The sequence below is a fragment of the Colias eurytheme genome, chromosome 21, assembly GCF_061535395.1.
Source record: "Colias eurytheme isolate Ceu_HAF_F1 chromosome 21, ilColEury1 Martin Lab GWU primary, whole genome shotgun sequence".
NCBI lineage: Eukaryota > Metazoa > Arthropoda > Insecta > Lepidoptera > Pieridae > Colias > Colias eurytheme.
In genome coordinates, this window is record NC_143000.1 from 5,682,638 (window position 1) to 5,703,921 (window position 21,284).

Genomic DNA, 21,284 nt, shown 5'->3' on the forward strand with positions numbered 1-21,284 from the left:
TACCATATTTTATATTTCAATAATTTCTTTACACTTTAAGTACTATTATAACACTTACTAAAATTCTATTGAATTCAGAATACACGTAATTAATTTCAGACTTAGCATTTCTTCTATTCATTAATACAAAACGAATTATTTCAAAGACGAACACAAAAAAAATCAAAATAATACTTGGAATTCGAATAATTTTTATAAGTAACATATAAACTATAATATAATAATGTCATGATACTGATAAGTTTCAGAACAGATGGCACAAAAAATGAGAAAAAATACTTAATTAAATTGGAATAATTTCAAGTGGTAGTTACTTCACATATTCAAAGATATTACAGATCTAGACATATTATTTAATACTAGTTCGATCATTGCGAAAAGCGAGTCACATTCATTTTATTATGCGATTAGCCATTGTGCTAATTATCTGCTAGTTTCTGGTAAATCAAAGAGCAAGGTAAATTATTACTGCCATTATGTACCCTAAATTATAAAAATTCTAAACCTACAATATTTTTAAATGTGGTTTGTATTTCTATATCACTATTGGCTACGCATCAATATTAATGAAACTGTTACTATTATCACTATAATATTGTATGTATTAGGTTTTATACACATGACAGCAGTAAAAATTTACCAATCCTCAACTATATTCTCTATCTAACATTATTTCTATGATCGAAAAGTCTCAATTTTAGGAATTAATGACATATTCCAAGTTCTTAATTTTAACACTCGACAAACATTGCATTATAAAACAAATTGCGTGCCCTTAAAACTAGGTAGAATAAAATAATTCTCCATTATCATAACTAAAACTAAATATAGATTATAAGATCATACTATGCATTGTCGTTTTATAATATATTTATAATTAAAATATATAAAATAATACATTAATGAATACGGAGATAACACAAGTGTGCATAAATGTTTCTATCAGGAACCTATTGTATAACATATATGTTATTCGTATCTTAGATATCGAAGTGTTTAGAACAATTATTATTTGTATAGAATATGAATCTCTAATTGGAAGTTACGCAGTAGGGGATGGCGCGTAGTATTGAATTGACGACGTCACACGAATCAAGCAGTTGGACCGCCGTGTTGTTATCCAACTGTCAATAAATCATTTGTTATAATAAACACAATTAAAATTATAATTAAATTAGGTAAATTACTGTGGTGGCATCACGGGTGGTCGAAAAGTCAGGCGTTGCTATGATACGGCGAAACACGCGGGTTCGAATTCGGTCTCGTGATCAATCTTCTTCTTCTTCTTCTTCTCTTATATATATAAAAATGAATCGCAAAATGTGTTGGTAAGCGCATAACTCGAGAACGGCTGAACCGATTTCGATAATTCTTTTTTTATTATATTCCTTGAAGTACGAGGATGGTTCTTATGTAGAGAAAACATGTACCACGGGCGAAGCCGGGGCGGACCGCTAGTTTATTTTATAATTTTCAAAAATTTTATGATTTATAAAGCTTTTGAATGCTATAAAAGTAAATAATACAAAAAAATAAACATTTATTTCTTTAACTAGACTTCGTTTAGAAGCAAGCGCTTTTGAATCGTCAAAATACAGAAAAATAATTCATCACGCTACATGTTTCTAAAAACTTAGAAGTAATATTTTTCTCATTACCTTCATAACCCACCAAAATATTAGTTAGTACTATAGAGTATAGATAATGTATATGCTACCTGTGCGTGCAGCAAGCACTATGCGGACGTGGTGTTGGCGGCGGCCTGCAGCTGCATCTGCCGCTGCATCTGCTCCAGCATCTCTTGCATGCGACGCAGTTCAGCCTCCTGGGATATCAATATAAATAAATATATGAAAAAAAGTATAAGTAATCACGATATTCTTTATGTTGTGCTTTAGTAGGAAGACTATTGGAGATAAGCTTCTTATAAAATGTGGTAATAGAAAAAGTTTGTGTTTAATGTCACTGGAAGTTTACTGGATAGAGCAGGCTCCAAGGAGATGTTCGTTTGCAAAAATAGCGGACCTAAATCTGACTTCTGATATATATTGTATAGATCCCAGACATCCTATAGACAGATGTTGCCAACCAGTTTTGTGGTCCCCCTTCCCCCAACCCGGTAATTAAATATGGCATACAAAGAAAAAAATAAAAATTTCCAAAACATGCCATGTGGGGTATCAAATAAAAGAGCTTATTGAGTAGATCAGGAATATATAGCATAGTATAACATTTCTTACACTTTCTCTAAGATTTTTTAGAAAATTTACGAAAATGCTCCATTTTTGAGTTAACTTTAAACCACTATAGATTGAAAACTCATGAATATATTTTTTAAATTATTATTTTAAATAATTAACAATAGTCCATTGTTTACGATTCAATTTAGGTCCGCTATTTTTGCAAACGAAACTCCACTGAGAGTCTGGTCTAGGAAGCTTTTGCTGTTTATTAAACATCATTTGACATATTTTCAACAGTTGAGATTTTTCAAGTGTTTTAAAATAATCCTAAGGGAAAAAACGAGTTCAAATAAATCTATAATATTACCTTTTCGCGAAGAACTTTCTCACGTTCAGACGAATCTTCATTGTTGCCATTTGCAAGGCCGTTAGAATCCTCACTCAGGCCGCTCTCCGTGGATCTACAATAATGTTTCCAAAATATTATTATCTCTTTGCAAAAAAAAGAAAAGTAAATACAGGAAAATATAGTCATATATAGTATTTACAAAAAAAAATGCCGTAAATGTTCATAACACAAATATTTACATAAGTTTTTATATGAAAAAAGGGTAAAGGTAAGTAAATTTACATGTGAATTTTAGATTATTTTAACGTTATAAATAACTCACGTGTGTCGTTTCGGCACTTGTCCGTTTCTAGCGAGCCTCTCGGAACGATAGTTCTCGTAGTGCACCTCTTGGGTCACCTCTTGCAAGTCTTGCATGTGAGTGCTGCAAATTACAATAATTATATATGTGATATTATGTAATTTTATAGCATTCAAATGATTCATAAACGAGGAATTTATAAACAATAGAAAAAATAATTTATTACAATCCCGATTGCTCTAGCGGGATCACGGGAGAGGAAAGGGAGCAATCAAGGCGAAAGACGCGGGTTTGAATCCCGCATCTAGATCAATTTTTCTATTCTTTAAAAATTGGTACATTTGTCAGCATTTGAATCAGATTTAACATACATTTTAAACAACACTAATCATCTCAATAGATGGCGTGGGGTGTCCCCTTGTCCTTTAAACCTGTATGTTCATCTGATATGTGTATTCATTTTAAATATAAAAAAAGACGTGTGGCACTCGGGGACTGCCGCCGTAAAGCTATTGCATGCTATGTAAGTGGGGAGCGTGAGGTTTTTCGTTACTAAATTTCTGGATTCCTTTCCCCGCGCTCAACGCCCGCGATAGAAGCTATGCAATAGCTTAATAAAATAAACCGAGAGAGTAGATTAAATTCGACTGCCCGTAATTCAATACAGGGTTTGGCGTAATGAATGGGTAACCTGGTGATTAGAGATAGAAGACGTGTTAGTTCAGAAAAGAGTATAAAACAACACACATACATGAGCATAGTCCTCAGCTTGATGAAGTCGCAGTGTTCCGGGTTCTCGACCTCGACCACGCCCCAGGGGTAGAGCCGGCCGCGCACGCGCCGCCCGCGCACCTCCAGCTGCTGGCCCGCGCCGCACACCGCAAACGGGACCGCCGCTTTTAGCTGACGGACCTGTAGCCAATATACATTTTAAATATTTTAACGTGATAACGTTTTTAAAATCGTTTTAGTCGGGTGACATGTTCAGAAACTTGTGTCACACCAAAACCTTACGAGGGCGATCGCAGGTATAACGAGAGAGAGACGGACCGATCTCCCGTCTCATCTCGAGCGCTGCCACCAATAAGACGTTATTACGTAAACATCTCGATCGTAAACCTATTTTACAAACAACCAATTTTTTTTTATAAGCGTAAAACCCATAGATAATGAGTTATTTGCAAAAAAATAATGTGATTTTTGTGAGATAGCTGGCTCGGAATGGTTGAGAATAGCTAAAAATAGAGCGAAATGGAAATCCTTAGAGGAGGCCTTTGTCGGAAGACAAGCTGCTATAGAAGAACCAAGGTTGCCGATTATATAGATTAATAGATAATGTAATAATATAATAGAGAAATAGTTTAAAAACGTTTAAAATAATATACAATATAATATAGGAATAAAAAAGGTATAATGTCAACGGCATGTAGTAGTATAAGATTTTTGTAGTAGTTTGTAATGTTTTTGCAGTAATAAAGGCATATTTTATTTTATTTTTATTTATTTTATTTAATGTGATTTTTGTGAGCCCTGACTTTAAGACTTACGACCTGGATTAAAATTTTGAGAAGAGATTTGCAGTGAAAGTCACCTTTACACATTTATATCTACTCTAAGAGCGGGGGCACACGATGCGTTGCGGCGCCGCAACGCAAAGATTTCACCCTGTCAGTGGGCACACGAGCGGTGCGGCGCCGTAACGTTGTTATGTCGCAGCGGCGTCGTAGCAGAGTTGGACAGTCTGTTAATGAAAATGGATCGTAAAAGACATCTGTTGTTGGCGCTACTATTACGCCACCGCCGAAATCGACGTAGAAATCAATCACAATAAACAAAAATACTTAGAAAAAAAAAATCGAAACGAGCGAGCGTGTGTCCTTCTTTGTGACGCAAAACAACTGAGCGGTGCCGCTCCGACGTCGCACCGCATTCACCCCTCCCCGCCTCGTCTTGGTGGTTACAAGTCCGGTGCGGCGCCGGAGCGCATCGTGTGACATGCCACAGATATTTCTATGTAAGACGACGCAGCGACACCGCTCCGGCGCAGCACCGCCGACGCAACGCATCGTGTGCCCCCGCTCTCGCATAATGTTGCTTCCGTATATATTTATTCCATTCCTATCAGAATTTACGATTCGTGTATATTAAAAACAAGACTTTATTAAAATTTATAATAATAAATAGAACTCACCTGTTCTTTATAATCCTCATCTTCGTCACTGTCACAGTCTGGTAGTGGGTATATTTTGATACCTTCTCTCTCTATTTCTTCCATAACCTATAACAAGAGTAACATTATTAAGACAGAGGAATTATTGTTTAAAAGTATTATAAATTGTAAATGACATTATTTTTCCAAATTATTTCGACATATTATGGCTTTAAAAATAAAAATAAATTTTCATCAAGGTAGAATAGAATTAGAGACGAATTTAAAAACAAATAATTTGTTTTCTCTTCTTACCCTTGACTTAAGCCTTTGCACCTCTTTCTTGGTGAGACAATCAGCTTTAGCGATGACAGGCACAATGTTTACTTTATTATGCAATTGTTTCATGAATTCAATATCCAGCGGCTTCAAACTAAAATAAACAATAAAAATATACAAACATTAAACAATGAATAATAGTAAGATATGTGTCACCTTATCATATTTATTTTAGAGTAATACTTCCTATAAATATAATTTGGATTAAACAATCAAAATTATTATTATTTAAAGTTATCTATGTCTAATAATATAAAAGCGTGGCCTTATGGTTTTCGAAAATACCACACTACACTAAATATTAAAAAAGTATGTATTTAGATCATAATATTTTTAATTAAGTAAAGAATTTTGAACAAGCAATTTTTTTCTCTCTTAATTTATAACACAAGTCATTACGCGAATGCCGACACGAATCTATCATAATTATGATTATGTTTTATAAGTGCATTAGAGCAATTACAAATGCAATGCTATGACCGTGACCTAGAAGCTGGAATTCATTTCATTAAGCATATACGAATCAAGTGTGAACTGATGATGTTGATTATGTTTGCTTTTATAACTATATTTTACGTAAATACAAGTTTGTGTATAATTTTATAACACATTTTTTTGAATCGAGTATCGCAAATATTATTCATTTTTAAAGTGAAACTTTTATTACATCGTCTCAAACTTCTTGGTCTGTGTAGCGCATGTCGCGTGTATCGCGGCTGCCGAGTAGGTATACCTACTCGGCAGCCGACCGTCACGCGACATGCGCTACACAAAGCAGTGTTCGGAACCGTTCGAACAGTTTCACTTTTACCGTGGTTTCATAAAACCACACAACATTTTTAATACTTAATTAATTTTTATACCTCGTGATCAAATATGTTAAACATATAAGTAATTATTTTACACGAACTTGAGAATAACAGAATAATTAGTTACGTGTTTTATATAATATTATTAATTCAATTCATATTAATAAAAAATTCAAGGCAATGACTTTAATCATGAAATTGCATTTTATTAGTTTAGTTATAAAGACACATACTGCTTAAACAATTGTTATTTTTTCCTTCCCAACAAAAAAATAAAAAAAAAACTCAATATGTATACTTACTTAATATTATAAAGCTGAAGAGTTTGTTTGTTTGTTTGAACGCGCTAATCTCGGGAACTACTGGACCGGGACACTGCGTTTAAAACCGCGGAGCACAGCTAGTTATACATAATCATTACCCATGTCCAAACGGAGATATAAAGTAAAAGCAGCAGTGAATCCGATTGTCGACAATGTTCCGCCGGTTGAGGCCGCTCTCGTCACGCAGGAATCTCTCAAATTGCTCGTCAATGTATTGTATAATTGACTGCAAAATTTACATAAGCAACATTAATAGCGAATATCAGCCGCTCATTCATGCATTTCAATTTAACTCGACATAAGGCAATTGATATAATTGGTCGTAATTAAACGCACTTCGAGATTATATAAAAAAGTGTTTTCTTTTTGGCTTGGTTCCATTGCGAATATGAATTGAGAAATTTAAATGCGAAATACAGTGTACCATATTGTAAACACAAAAAATATTTTTTGTAAAATTTGTTCCAGAAAAGAACTTACAAATAAGATAATATATCATCCACTTATACAACAACTAGTCTCGTCTTTTATCTTTAAAAACATACCTTAAAACAGTCAGTATTGTCAATAGCATCTCCATAGCCAGGAGTATCAACGACAGTCAATCGCAACTTAACACCCCTCTCTTCAATCTCAACTGTAGATGCATCTAGCTTCACGGTCTGGTTTAACTTTTCTGATAACAGAAAATAAGAAGATCATGTATGAATATTCTTTTTATCAAGCCTTTTCTTCTGCTTCACTAAATACTACATAGAATAAAACAAAGTCGCTTTTTCTGTCTCTATGTCCCTTTGTATGCTTAAATCTTTAAAAACTATGCAACGGATATGATGCGGTTTTTTAATACATAGAGTGATTCAAGAGGACGGTCTTAGTATATAATTTATTAGGTTTTAGACAAAGCGGGCAAATCAGTAAGCTAGTATATTATAAACGCAAGTTTGTAAAAATGTATAGATATATGTTTGCTACAGGCTACTTTTTCAGTCAAAAACATTTCAACGGATTTTGATGATACTTGGTAGTTGGATGTAGCTTATGTACCAAAATAACACATAAAGTGTAGAAATACTTGCTTTTTTAGCCAAGTTCATAAGTAGGTGAAACAGCATGGCACAACTAGTATCAATAAATTGCAACAGCTGTTGTGTGTGAACATGACAGAAATAAAGTTTTAACAGTATGTGATAAAAATCCCTTATTATTATTAACAGGATGGTATAGTCTATAGAGATAACTTAGAGCTCTAATATCGACGATGAAGTATCAATACCTCCTAACTAACATTTTAGCGATTTTCGTTTTATAGCATTTTCGTACTTAAAATAGGGTAATACATAGGCCCATAAAGGTCATTTCTCTGTAAACAGTCAATTTGAGCAAATATTAAAGTGTAGCAATACCTTATAACAAAAGTTGCGTCATTTTTGCTGGCAATATATTCTAACTACACCCTGACGCGTCCGCTCTGTTTTTAAGCACGCTTTCCTTGGGCTCATTTATAGTTTATTCCTGGGTTAAAAGTGGTGAGTTTGGCATGCTTTCAAACCAAGAAGAAAGTATCCTAATACGTGCTTCTCCATCAAACTCAACAAACCATCGAAAAATTGCCATTCTTGACGATTTTTTAGATGCTTTTCCAAAACTACCATCGCATTATGAGCGTAAAGATACCAACAAATTGTTCGTAGAGTCAATTAAATTACTAAGCATTGTACATGTTACTGGTATGACGAAACAGCTGCTGACCTGACGTCTAGCACTTTTGTTTCGTTTGTAATTAATTACCTGGAAAAGCATTGTGTTAGCCAACAGCTGCCTATTATTATATTTTCTGACGGATGCTCTTACCAAAATCGCCTATTTTGCGTGAGAGATGGAGGTGGAGGAAACCAGCTAAAACTGAAACCACCCGAGCACATGAAGCCAAGCAGCTTGTGAGGGCTGCCGAAGGCTTCAGGGAGGGACCCGGGAGACCCCAGGTGTCTTGCCCTGTACTCCGCAACCCCCGTACATTCCATGATGACGTGGGCTGCCGTTTCCTCGGACGCCATGCATGCTCTGCATAGCGGACTGTCTGTGATCCCTAAATTAAAGAGATGTTTGTTGAAGGGGCCGTGCCCTGTGAGGGTCCCTGTTATTACACGTAGTTGCACTCTGCGTAGGTTGAGAATCCGACGTGCAAGTCTAGAGTCAATGTTTGGTAGGGCTTCTCTGGCTTGCTTGCAGTCAGATCTGCTTGAACATTCTTATTTTTGTGCAGTGCAAGTGAGCTGGGTAATCATCAGCCGGATCCAGCTTGCAGGTAGCGGTATAATGGGAAAAGGTCCCATGACCGGTGTTTGAGATGCCCTTCTGGCTAATATGTCAGCAGCATCGTTTCCTCGTGAGTTACTGTGTCCTTTTATTCATTGTAGTACTAGGTACTTTCCCAGATCACATACCCTAGTTAGGGCTAGGTGCCACTTTAGAATTAACCCTGAAGTGATTTCATGGCTTTTGATTGCCATGAGTGCTGCTTTGCTATCCGATAGGATCCGAATCGAAAAGTTGTTACATTCCTTTTGATTATGGCTTAAGCTGCAAGTAGAAGTCCTAGGCATTCAGCCTGAAAGACTGTATTACGGGGTCCCAAGGGGTGCGAGATGTTCATGTTTAGGTCCTCAGAGAAGACCCCAGCACCCGTGCCATTTTCAGTCTTGGACCCGTCCGTGAAGATGAGTAAATCTTCGACGCTGTTGTGCTATGATGTGTTCACGTAGCTGTATCTTATATTTCCTGACTTGAACGCCAACTTAAGAACAAAGAAATTTACGTTCCGAGTGATTATGCCACTATAACCAAAGCAGCAAGAAAATCTCGTCCATATGAAGTTGAACAAATTAAAATAATGTTTTATATTCAAATCACTATCTTCGAGCATAATCACGTGTAGTGACAGGATTTTAAATCAAAATTTTACTATAGTATTGATACAAAAACCTAATATTAAAATTAAAAAAATGTTGTAATCTTTAGAACAATTTCTTCTAAGTATATTGGCAATAAATTGTATCTAATAAATACGGCTTTCTGTTTAAATACAATTACAAGCAATATCTAATATCTGCATGTTTTTTTTAAAAAGCTTTGAAGTTACATTTAATAAATGATTCCATGATATCTTATATCCTTTGATAATGAACGTAAGCTAAAATAATAATTAAAAACAGTAACGAAAAAGAAATAAAACGTTTTTTTTATCTACTGAAAAATGTAGTTTTTGTAGTTAGCATATATTGACACTTCATCGTCGATATATAACATACACTTTACAATTTATTTTGTGTCATTTTTTTAATGTATACATTTGAAAAAAATGTTTTGTGTCAGAGAATAATCATATTCATTTAGGGTGAATTGTTGTTTATACTACTAAACCTAAAAAATAAAAAAGCGTAACATCTTGTTATTCTGAATATATAATACTTGGAAAAAAATGAAAATGAACAATAAAATATAATTTCAAACATTGTTACATGAAATATTCCAGTTATATTACTTATCTAGTTTATTACATAAGCAAGGAATGTTATGTATATTATTCAATGAAAGTGTTAAAATTCCAACATTGTTTATACATACATCATTGGTCTGATACTAGTTTTATTCTGGTATGACACAGTTATTTAATAATAAAGCATGTGAAATTGTGTTTTGCAACTAAACCGGTTTGAACTTGTTATTTAGAAATTTTATATTCAACTAGCGGTCCGTCCCAGCTTCGCCCGTTGTACATATTTCGCAATAAAAGGTAGCCTATGTTCTTTCTCAGGGTCTAAAGATTATCTGTGCCAAATTTCATCAAAATCGGTCCAGTAGTTTATGAGCCTATTCATTACAATCAAACAAACAAACAAAGTTTTCCTCTTTATAATATTAGTGTAGACCACATTCATATAATTTATACTTTGTATTGTTACCTCTTGATGGAACTGCATTTTTATAGTAAGAATTTTTTTTTATAAAATCGAAATAAAAGTGGAACTAGTGAATTGTGTGTCTTTAAAAATTCCTTACTATCAACTTAATTAATTGTTATTTTTTTAATTAAAATAAGCATACAATGTATTCTACAAGATAGCTTTATTTTAAGGCAAAACATGTATGATTTTACGCGTGATTCCAATGCTTCATTCTCAAATTCAATCACCATTCTATAATTAGTTTCATTACTAACCATTAGGGCAACTCAACTATTATCTTTACACTAATAACACAGAAATAGCAAACATAAGATAATTACTTTGAAGTTTACTGTGTAATAGAAACATAATACAAATACATCTCATGAAAATGCATGGAATTTAGAAATAACAATACTAATTAGGTATATTTTTTATATTTATTATGCTCTCATTATCTCAATAGGGTGCTTACTAACACAGCTAACATATGAACTAGTGTTAAAATCCAGCTTAACTTATAATATAGATTTATGTTTAGATAGAAAGTAAAGCTGCTACAAAATACTCCTGCAATGCTTATTTAACATGAATTTGACCTATATGCATTTGATTACTCTACCATACAAGGAGAGCACTTTATTAATTATATTCTAAGCTTAAATATATGCTTACCAGTTGCATCTGGAATAACTCTTTCTGGGTACAAGTCAGTCAAGAACAGTGAGTTTACTAGAGTGGATTTGCCCAGACCACTCTCTCCCACTACCATGAGGGTGAACTCAAACCCTTTTTTAACAGACTTCCTATGCACTTGATTGGGTAAATTTGCAAACCCAACATATCCTGGGGTTTCTAAGTTTGAAAACTGTGAAAGAACATATGGGTCAATTTATAAAAAAATAACATATACATATAATTTTAAAAAAATGTGTTGAGGAATAATACACAATGTCTAATAAGACCATACAATATAAATAAGTATTTATATAACAATCACATATTATAATAAATGAATGAATTGAAATTTAACTATAATAATATGATCCTTTGTTAAAGTTTCCTGTTAACAACAGGAAACTTTCCTAAGTATTTAAAGTCCATTACCATTACTGATAAGCCCATTGTGATTGGTAACTGTGTCAATACAACTATAATATATGATAATAAGAAGTTAGTGAAGAATTTCAATGTTGTGTTATGGTTTAAAGTTAAAGACAATAAGTAAAACAGTCATGCTATAAATATGCCGCCGGTACGCGTAAACATTGACACACATCCGCTAACTGTATCGAGATCCATTTCACTAGTGGCACGCAGATGTATGTATGGCGCTTCGTAAGTAGGTAAGTATGCGACGGTCAGAATTAACTGAGTCATTCATTTTTCAACACTAGTACATACAACAAAATCATAAGTTTTATTGTTATAAGCTAAAGCTTAGTATGCATATGAACAGACAGGCTTCGCAAAATGACAAAATAAAAATACTTACGTTCTTTGCTGTATCACTCGACATATTTATATAATTAGTTTTAAAGTAGTTTTCTACTTTCTATTAAACACAACCTAATTTCCAATCTACCCAATAATTAACTGAATCTTTAAATTTCACAGCAAAATCACTTACAAACAACAGAATGCTAAAGCTGCAATTCTGTGATTTGTGAATCGTGAACTGAATTTTATAAATGACAGTGACGTTTATTATTTTGTTGATCATTTGACACATAAAAAAGCTATGATGGTAACCCTAGAGTAGTTAACATCGATCGGAAAAGAGATCGGAAAATAGCTTAGATTGTGGCTTAGATCATTATGTAATGGATAACACTCGCAGGCGTTTCCCCTTTTGCTGAGATATAAGATTATTCGAATCGAAAAATCTTATGCTTTCATAAAAACTACTTGCGTAATCGATTACAAACACTCTGCGTATTCGTAAAACATCGAAACGACGTCTGCGAGTGCTCCGCTAAAAATGCCGTTTTGCACTGAGTGTCAAGTCTTGCAGAAGCAATTCAAACATGTCGAATATTAAAAAAGATGGAATAACCTTTAATTTGTGTATATTTTTTTATTTTTTAACGTACATTTCTAATTAAATGCAATTTCTAATAATCGTCGATGTATTGTTTAGCGATATGATCAAGACAAATAATCGAGTCATGTTTCGAGAGAGAAAGAGACGAGACTATCATGGAAAGAAAATATACAAATTTAATCTTTATCTACTAAGAGAGAAAGTTGAATTTAAAACGCGATAATGAACCGCATTCCTTACGAGACTATCTTTTAAAGAAATACAAATTTAATCTTTATGATCTTAGTTATAAAATTCTAATTTAGAACGCGATATTGAACCACACTCCCCACGAAACAACTTGGAATGAAATACAAATTTAATCTTTATGAACTTAGGGATAGAGTTGAATTTAAAAACTCGTCACTTAAAAGGTCGTAAATTTTTACGACTTTCGTGACACAAATTATTTTTGTGAATGTGTGATTTGTAATTCAATAGTGTGAGTTGCCCTCCCCGCACCAAAATCAGCAGAAAGTTTAGTTAGAACATTTGCCAGCGTACTCCATCCATTACTTAATGATCTAAGGAAAATAGTTTGTAAAAAAGCCTCAACAACTTGTGGTCTCATTACTCCTTCCTGTTGAGTTAACATTCCCCGTTTTCCAATTACAAAGCATAATGCGACTCAGTGCCGCACAATGCCGAATTATGCTGATGCTTAATTGGAACATGAAACGCACCAGCAGGTTGCGCTAAGTTCAGTGTTGAAAAAAAAAATTCGAGTTAGCAATAACCTCATTAATGTGTAAATAAAGTGGTATACATAATAATTGAAAAATATTTACGGTTATTTTAAGTAATTTGGATTTTGATTATTTCATTAACATTTTTTTCATCCATACTTATATTTATTTTTTTAACACAATTTGAATTAACTTTGATTATTTCGAAAAAACTACAATGAAACGAAAGCTTTAAAATTTTTTCCATCAATTAATAATTACTAACGATAAATCGATTGCACGCATCAATTCACGCGCATTACTTTTTCTAGTGCTCGATTGTGCGAAGCGTTGCTGTAGTTGGAACGTAGAGGGAGAATGTACTAGAGATCACATCGGCGTATACCCGAACGAGATGGCGAATCCTTACGTCAATGTTGCCAACTATTACAAAAACTTTTTATCCGAAAAACTGGCAAAATATCTATAAATGTTTGGGTATTTTTTTGTAAGATAGGTTTATGAAGAAAAAGACAGATTTGAAAAGATTTTGTTATTTATTAACTTAACTAGCGACCCGCCCCGGCTTCGCACGGGTGCAATGCTGATACTAAATACACTACAGAAAAATTATGAACGTTGTATATAAAAACATAGCGGCCCGCTCCGGCTTCGCACGGGTATAAAATATATAGCCGGGCGGCTGGCCGGTACCGCGGCAAACGCTACGTCCCGCAATTTTTAAATCTATACTAATATTATAAAGAGGAAAGGTTTGTATGTATGTATGTATGTATGGTTTTCACGCATAAACTACTGGGCCGATTTTGATGAAATTTGGCACAACCTTTTATTGCGAAATATGTACCACGGGCGAAGCCGGGGCGGACCGCTAGTATATATATATATATTCACTGTTGTATTGTATTGGTTCTTTTTCCACACCACCTGTGAGGTAAGAACCTTAGGTGCGTTTTTTTTAAAGAGGTATCCCCAGTAGGCCTAGTCCTCCTTTTTGGCATGCATCAATATCTGGAATAAATCGGACATAAGGTAGTTTATATTATATCTTATTATATAATTATTATATATAATTATAATATCTATTTATATTATATAGAAAAAAATTTGGACTTTGTATGGAAATCTGTCAGCTGATTAGCGAAGTTTCCTTACAAAGTCCAATTTTTTTTTACAAATTCAGCAAAGTTGTAGAACAAAAGTTGTTCAGTTTCATGAGTAGAAGCTCCTGTCTAAATTTTTCAAATGTCTTACCTTTCACCTTGTATATCTATATCAAATGAACAATGTATTCAAGGTATTTAATTGGTTAAGTATTAATGCTGTATTGGTTAAAATCGCTTCGAAAATTAGCCATTATTTGTCGTAAAAAGTAAATGACAAAAAAAGTTATTGTCCATAAGAGATAGACATATACCATCGCGGACTTTTCTGTAGACCTTTTCAATGTGTATAATACTTAGTACATTATTTTGATAAAACTCGTAGGGTTCAGCCAGCGTTTGCAATGTAAGCGGAAAAAATGTAAATTTTTACGACATCACATTAGAAACCTCAAAAATAACAGTACTTCTCCACTATTTAATGGGTGTTATTATACATATAAACCTTCCTCTTGAATTACTCTATCTATTAAAAAAAACCGCATCAAAATCCGTTGCGTAGTTTCAAAGATTTAAGCGTACAAAGGGACATAGGGACAGAGAAAGCGACTTTGTTTTATACTATGTAGTGATGACTAATACAAACATAAAAAAAATCTTATAATTAAGAGTTAAGGATGGTGTTGAATCCTTGACCTTCAAAATTATTGACCTTTAAATAAAATTAACTTGTTATAAAAGTTGCGTACCTTGTCATCCACCTCAGACATTTTTTTTGTTGCATAGTGCATCCTAACTTTTATATATTTTCCGCAGATGGATTTAATTAAAAGTGAATAGTGACAGTCTAAAAATAATTGATTTTTAAAATGATCACTTATTCTTGAAAAAAGATTTTCATTAAGGCATCTTTTGAGACATTCTTGAGAAATAGTATGAAAATTGAAAATAATTTTTCTTACTCATATCTCTATTTTGACGGAAAATTTTCTCACTAAATGTACAAATGGCAACTACATCTTTACTAGGATATTGCAGTCCCCCCTTGTCTTTTTTATACAAGAAACTTTTAAATTTATCCGCAGTCAAAACTGACGTACAATCAGGACACTTAAGTTCTTTTTTCAGTTGACTTACAACAAACCCTGCGATATAAATAATAATTTGTTTCGAAAATTCGGTCAGTTTACTAGGATCACTTAAATAGTCGTGGTCATCCATAGTGCGGATAAAATCAATGTCACGTATCTCAGAATCATCAGTTTCATCTATTAGTTTAATTCTTTCTGTGGTTTTATTTATTGCAATTTCCGGTTTGGTATATGTTAGTATATTTATTTCCTGTAGAGGAATGCAATTACCTGTAGTGATGTGTTTAAGTTCACCATGGACTAGCATCCGTTTGAAAGCGGATTTAAATTGTTTGGCTGTAGGGTTATTGTTAAATCCACCTTTAGCCCTAATCGCGCTAAAGAAATACTCCAAGTGATCTTGGCTAAGCTTATACGTACACAGAAATTGTAAGGATTCACTTCTGGCATAATTTTCGTATAGAAAAATTATCCCTCGTATACAAATCATAAAGCCCAAAAATCCAGTCTTTCGGTTTGTATTAAGGATGGGCATGCCACCTAAATGTAACTTCATTAAATATTGATATATTTGTTCAAGAATCAATTTAGTATTTAAAAAGTTTCCCTCGAATAGAGGTTTTTTATGTGTATATGCATTCATATTTCTTGAATTTAATATGTCAAACAAGTCATTTATATTTTTAATAAATTCTACTGTAGCCTCCGAATTTGAGAAATTATCTATTTTAAGTTCTTCGTTACAAAATTCTATGGCATCAGCAACAGAATTACTGAAAGTCTGAGCAGCCAACTTTACTTTCATGATCTGTTGCCTAAAATTCATATGAGATCTTTTCAGTTTATTAGCTAGGTGAAGTCCTTCATTTTCCTGCAAGTCAATTAAATGTTTGATGTATTCCCAGGAAATAGTGCGTCCCTGCCTATCAATGATGGGTCCTTTCTGAGCCAAAGTATTCCGTACTAATTTAAGCATATGTGATGGATCTGGGTATATAATAATTTTTTTGTCACCTACTTGGAAAGTAGGATCTATTTGAGTATCTTGTAAACAACACCCTAATAATTTAGCCATTGCAAAGTTTGTTGGACAGCCATCGAATGTAAGTGATAAAATTTCTACTCCACATTCATCATGAACGGTTTTAATACAGGTCTGAACTAAATTGGCTTTTTGGTATGCCGAAATACCATCTATTAAAAAGTACCCTAAAGGTATTTTCCAACTACCATTTATAGCAGTTAGCATAAAGACAAGGGCTTCCTTAGCTAATTGACCACTACTTATATTATTGCCACAATCTACAAACCCTATACAGTTTTGACCATCAAAATCTACATGCTTTCTAATAGCCATTTCATCGAAACATAGGGCGCAAAATAATTTGCGAAATGGATTCACTATACTATTAGCTAATTTGAGTAGTTTTATTGCTTCTAAAGATTCTTTACTGATCCCTGGACTACCGTCTATACACTGGTACCACCGTGAAAGAGTTCGTGGGTGAGGAAGGCATGTATTGAAATATTTTCGAACATGATCGTAGGCTCTTGGACTTATAAAGTGGAGAGTTAATGCAAATTTTCTTAACTCTACAGAATACTTCCTAGGTGCGGATTCTTTACAAATATATCTTTTTAAAAAGTCCTTATTTGCCGTTTCTATAGATGACAAAACATCAGCAGATTCTTGATTTATTAAACATCGGGCTTTTAAATCTTCTAATATGCTGCACAGTTCTGCATTCTTTTTCTTTAACCGCCACGCCCTTGTCCTCAATACTGCAATTTTCTTTTTTCTTTGCTCGGCTACACGTTCTTTATTTATTAATTTTTTTCTTAATTTGATTTTTCTCGGTGTTTCCACCTGGAAAAAAAAATATTAAGTTATTTTTTGCAAACTTGAAACAGAAATATATAATAGAAAAAAAATCTTTAATTAAAAAGTATTAAAATCACAGAACAGTAAAGTAGATAGAAGTGTGATGTGGGCGTGGCCCACGTGTCACTAGTAAGGTAAGATCACCTAACTTGCTCTCAGTTATGCGCAGAAAAATATTCGAGTCGGTTGTCAGCTGTCAAACCTTTTTTCCATATTTATTCATTAATTAGGACGTGTTGTTCGGTATTAGAGTGCAAAAATGATAGCAGACGAAATAATATCAGCAATGGAGGCATTTCATACCATCGGTAAGTCTTATTTTTATTTATTTTAATTATATTTTATGTTATAACTTCGCTTGTCGTAAATTGTCAAAATTGTATACAAATATCTAGTCAAAATAAACCTTAATTCGTAAGAAATTAGTACTATTATAGATTGAACAGCAAACAAGACTTTCTGGAATATTATTGCAATAAACAAACGAATGTCGCTTTAGTGATGCTTATGCCGCATATCGACAGTATCGATACTTTAGAAAAGACAAACATTATAAATGTTAAATTTTATTTATTTTTCCTTAGCTTTCATTTGTCCAATTTATTTATAGATTTCCCAAAGAGGCTAATTTAAAAGAGAAATGGATAAATGCAACGTGACGAGTTAACTGGATGCCGAACATCACTAAGCAGTCTAACAAAGGCCACCGATACAGCAAACCTACTGCAGTTCCAAGATTTAAAATAATGCATATTTTCTGTTTGTATTTTGTAAATATAGATTAATTTTTCGAGGGTAGGTGTGTGACAGTAAACACATGTTTGATCAGCTGTTTAATTTAAAATATTATTTTCGTTTTCATCTTAATATTTTTTAAAAAAAGTTAATATGCTATAAATACCTTGGCCATTGGTTATTGTATCCTATAATTATTTCACTTAAACTTGGTAGCTATTAAAATCAGTGTCACAACAACATAACCTCACTTATCACTATCTTGCACTATTCCTTTGAATCATGGAATCTATTGCACAGTCCATGCAGCAAATGGTTGAAACATTCAATCACAGAATGGATGACTTCCAAAAGGATCTCCAAGCTATATCTGCAGCACCAATGGGTAGTCCCTCGTCGAAATTGGCTTCAGACTTTACTGTATTCCGAACCTTTGTGCTGACTTCATTACAATGCCTTCAGTCCGAAGTTGTTCTCCTTAATAAGCTTGTTGATCAACAAGAGATGCAAACCAGGAAGAAGATACTATTAATTCATGGAGTGAAGGAGGATAAAAATGAAAAAGTGGACTCTACTGTAGCTGGTATCTTAACCGAGCATCTGAATATTCCCGATGCTTCAATAACATCTTTCAGCCGCTGCCATCGCATGGGACGAAGCAACAATGATAGACCCCGTCCCATAGTAGTCAAGTTTAAAGACATATCGCTTAAGCACAAGATCTGGTCTGCCAAGAAAGATTTGAAGGGATCTGGCATCACATTGTCTGAGTTTTTGACAAAGCCAAGGCACGATGTTTTCATGGCTGCTCGAAAGCGATTTGGTGTTGAGCGCTGTTGGACCAGGGATGGCAACATCTTTCTGATCGGGCCGGATGGGAATCGGCACCAAATTAATGCACTTGCAGACTTGGATGATGTTCCTGTCAGTGATTCTGCCTCAAACCGGCCTGTTCACAAAGCTCCAACTGCATCATCTGGATTCCAGCCAAAAGATAAATTGCCTCCAAGATCCAAAAGAGTAATCAAGAAATAGATCTTCAATACGTCAATATGGTGATATTGTTCTTTACTCTTCTTTTTTCTTGTCTGTATTTTGATATGCTTTTTTATTTCCTTCCTGATTATGGCTTTGGTATTATCATTTATAACTTCTATTGCTTCTCTCTATGCCACTGGACTTGTATGTTTTATGTTTTTATCTTTATTTGCCAAAATTGCTATTTCAAATCTCCATTTGTGTGTGATATGCTCCTTCTTTTACAATTAACTTCTATTTTTTTTTTTGCGTTGGTAGTTAGAAAATGCTAGTTTATGTTAATAATATGTAAAGAAATAGTTCTAATTGGCACACTATATTTTGTAAACAATTATGACACTTACGTCAAATACCACAAGTCAAATGTCACCGTCACAAGTTTTTTTTTTTTTTTATCATAGATACGTGCATTTTTGAATATTAGTTGATTAGCTGTAAGCAGTGTTTTTAATATAATATTATTGTTGTTTTTCTTTTTTAATAGTTATGTAATGTTATTACTTATTACCATACTATCTTATGTTAAAGGTAACTGATGGGTAAAGGATAAACTGATAGATTGTTTTTAGGTATAATTGCTTATATATCACATATATTTGTATTTATTATTTTGATTATTTTTATAGGTATTGTTATTTATTATTATTTATTACAATTTATTTATCAACTTTTATTTTTATGTCTGACTCTAATAATGATAGTTTTGTCTCAGCGTTATCGTCCGATTCAAGCAGCAGTACGAATGATAGCTTCCAAAGTGTATCGCACCCATCTCTACAATCTTTACTCATAAACAACTTCACCGATTTTTCTAAAAATTTCAATGTCGTTCATATAAACGCACAAAGTATCCCAGCGCATTATCCAGATCTTTTACTATCCTTTGAATCCAATCCCAATATCCATGCAATACTGATATCCGAATCCTGGTTAAAGCCCACACTCCCATCTTCCTGCTACTCCATACCCGGCTTTCGACTAATACGCAACGACCGTATTGGAAGAACGGGTGGTGGTGTAGCAATCTACCTGCGTTCCCATATTCCTTTCTCAATTATTAGTTCTTCCTGTCAACCCCCTCCTCCTGATGCTCCTGAGCATCTCCTTGTCGAGATATCCCTTTCTCACACCAAAATGCTCTTAGGAGTATTTTATAGTCCTTCGATGCATGTGGACTATTTTGCGTCATTTGATCAATTGCTGGAGAATTTTGTACCATCCTATGACCACATAATACTTATGGGTGATTTTAATACTTGCCTGGTTAAAGATGATTCGCGTGCTAAAAGGTTTGTCTCAATTGTCGATTCTTTTAATCTCCACATACTGCCTCTAGATCCTACTCATTACTTCCCAAACAGTTCTCCCTCCCTATTAGACTTAATCCTTGTTTCAAATCCTACCCTTGTCTGTAAACATGGTCAATATCCCGCGGAAGCTTTCTCCTACCATGATCTCCTCTTCCTATCCTATAAACTGCGTGCTCCTAAAGTAAAACCTCAAATCCTCTTGCAGAGAAATTTTGCTGGAATGGATCTTGATAGACTGAATCAGGATGCGTGCAAGATTGACTGGAGTCTTGTGTACGATGCAAGTGACGTAAATGAAATGGTAAATGTGTTTAATTCTTTACTGGTGAATTTATATGACCATCATGCACCTGTCAAACGGGTAAAAGTTAAACACTTACCAGCTCCATGGCTAACTGACGACATTAAATCGATAATAAATTCTAAAAATAGGGCTAAAGCAAAATTAAGATCAAACAACTCTCCTGCTAACCGGGACAAATACAATAAGATTAGGAATCACTGCAATACACTATGTAGAGATGCTCAGCGGCGCCATATCTATAATTCAGTCGAGGACGGCGACACGGCCAAGGTTTGGAAATTTCTAAAATCCTTAGGAGTTGGTAAACAACAGCAGCCTTCTCTTCCAAATAACATCAATATCGATCAGATGAACCAACATTTCACAAAAAATCTTGTTAACTTCGATTCAAATCATAAATCACAAACTTTAAATAATCTTTCTTCTTATCAAACTCCTAATTATCAACCGTTCCATTTCAGGCAATTCTCCGATTGTGATGTTAAGAAGAGCATTTCATCGATTTCTTCTAAAGCCGTTGGTGGTGATTGTATTAGCCGCAGTATGATCCTTCCTATTATTGATATCCTTACACCTGTAATAACTTTCATATTTAACTCTTCCATCTCCTCTGGCATATTTCCGGATGCCTGGAAAAATGCAGACGTTCTAC

The 21,284-nt window shown here is 33.9% G+C and overlaps 1 protein-coding gene across 2 annotated transcripts; it reads right to left on the reverse strand.

Annotated features, from left to right (window-relative positions):
• Window positions 1–354: 354 nt before the first annotated feature.
• Septin1 (Septin 1) lies at window positions 355–12,092 on the reverse strand. 2 transcript variants are annotated; one of them, XM_090114294.1, is made up of 11 exons: window positions 11,896–12,092; window positions 11,076–11,268; window positions 6,999–7,129; window positions 6,552–6,679; window positions 5,298–5,415; window positions 5,025–5,111; window positions 3,585–3,745; window positions 2,855–2,956; window positions 2,551–2,644; window positions 1,718–1,825; window positions 355–1,124 (listed from the first exon to the last, which is right to left on the reverse strand). In XM_090114294.1, exons 1-10 carry the CDS (start codon window positions 11,917–11,919, stop codon window positions 1,736–1,738), a joined length of 1,128 nt encoding a protein of 375 aa, XP_089970420.1. In that variant the 5' UTR covers window positions 11,920–12,092; the 3' UTR covers window positions 355–1,124; window positions 1,718–1,735. The 2 variants fall into 2 exon arrangements, with proteins under 2 accessions (XP_089970420.1, XP_089970421.1); XM_090114295.1 differs by lacking the exon at window positions 11,896–12,092 and adding an exon at window positions 11,508–11,667.
• Window positions 12,093–21,284: the final 9,192 nt, after the last annotated feature.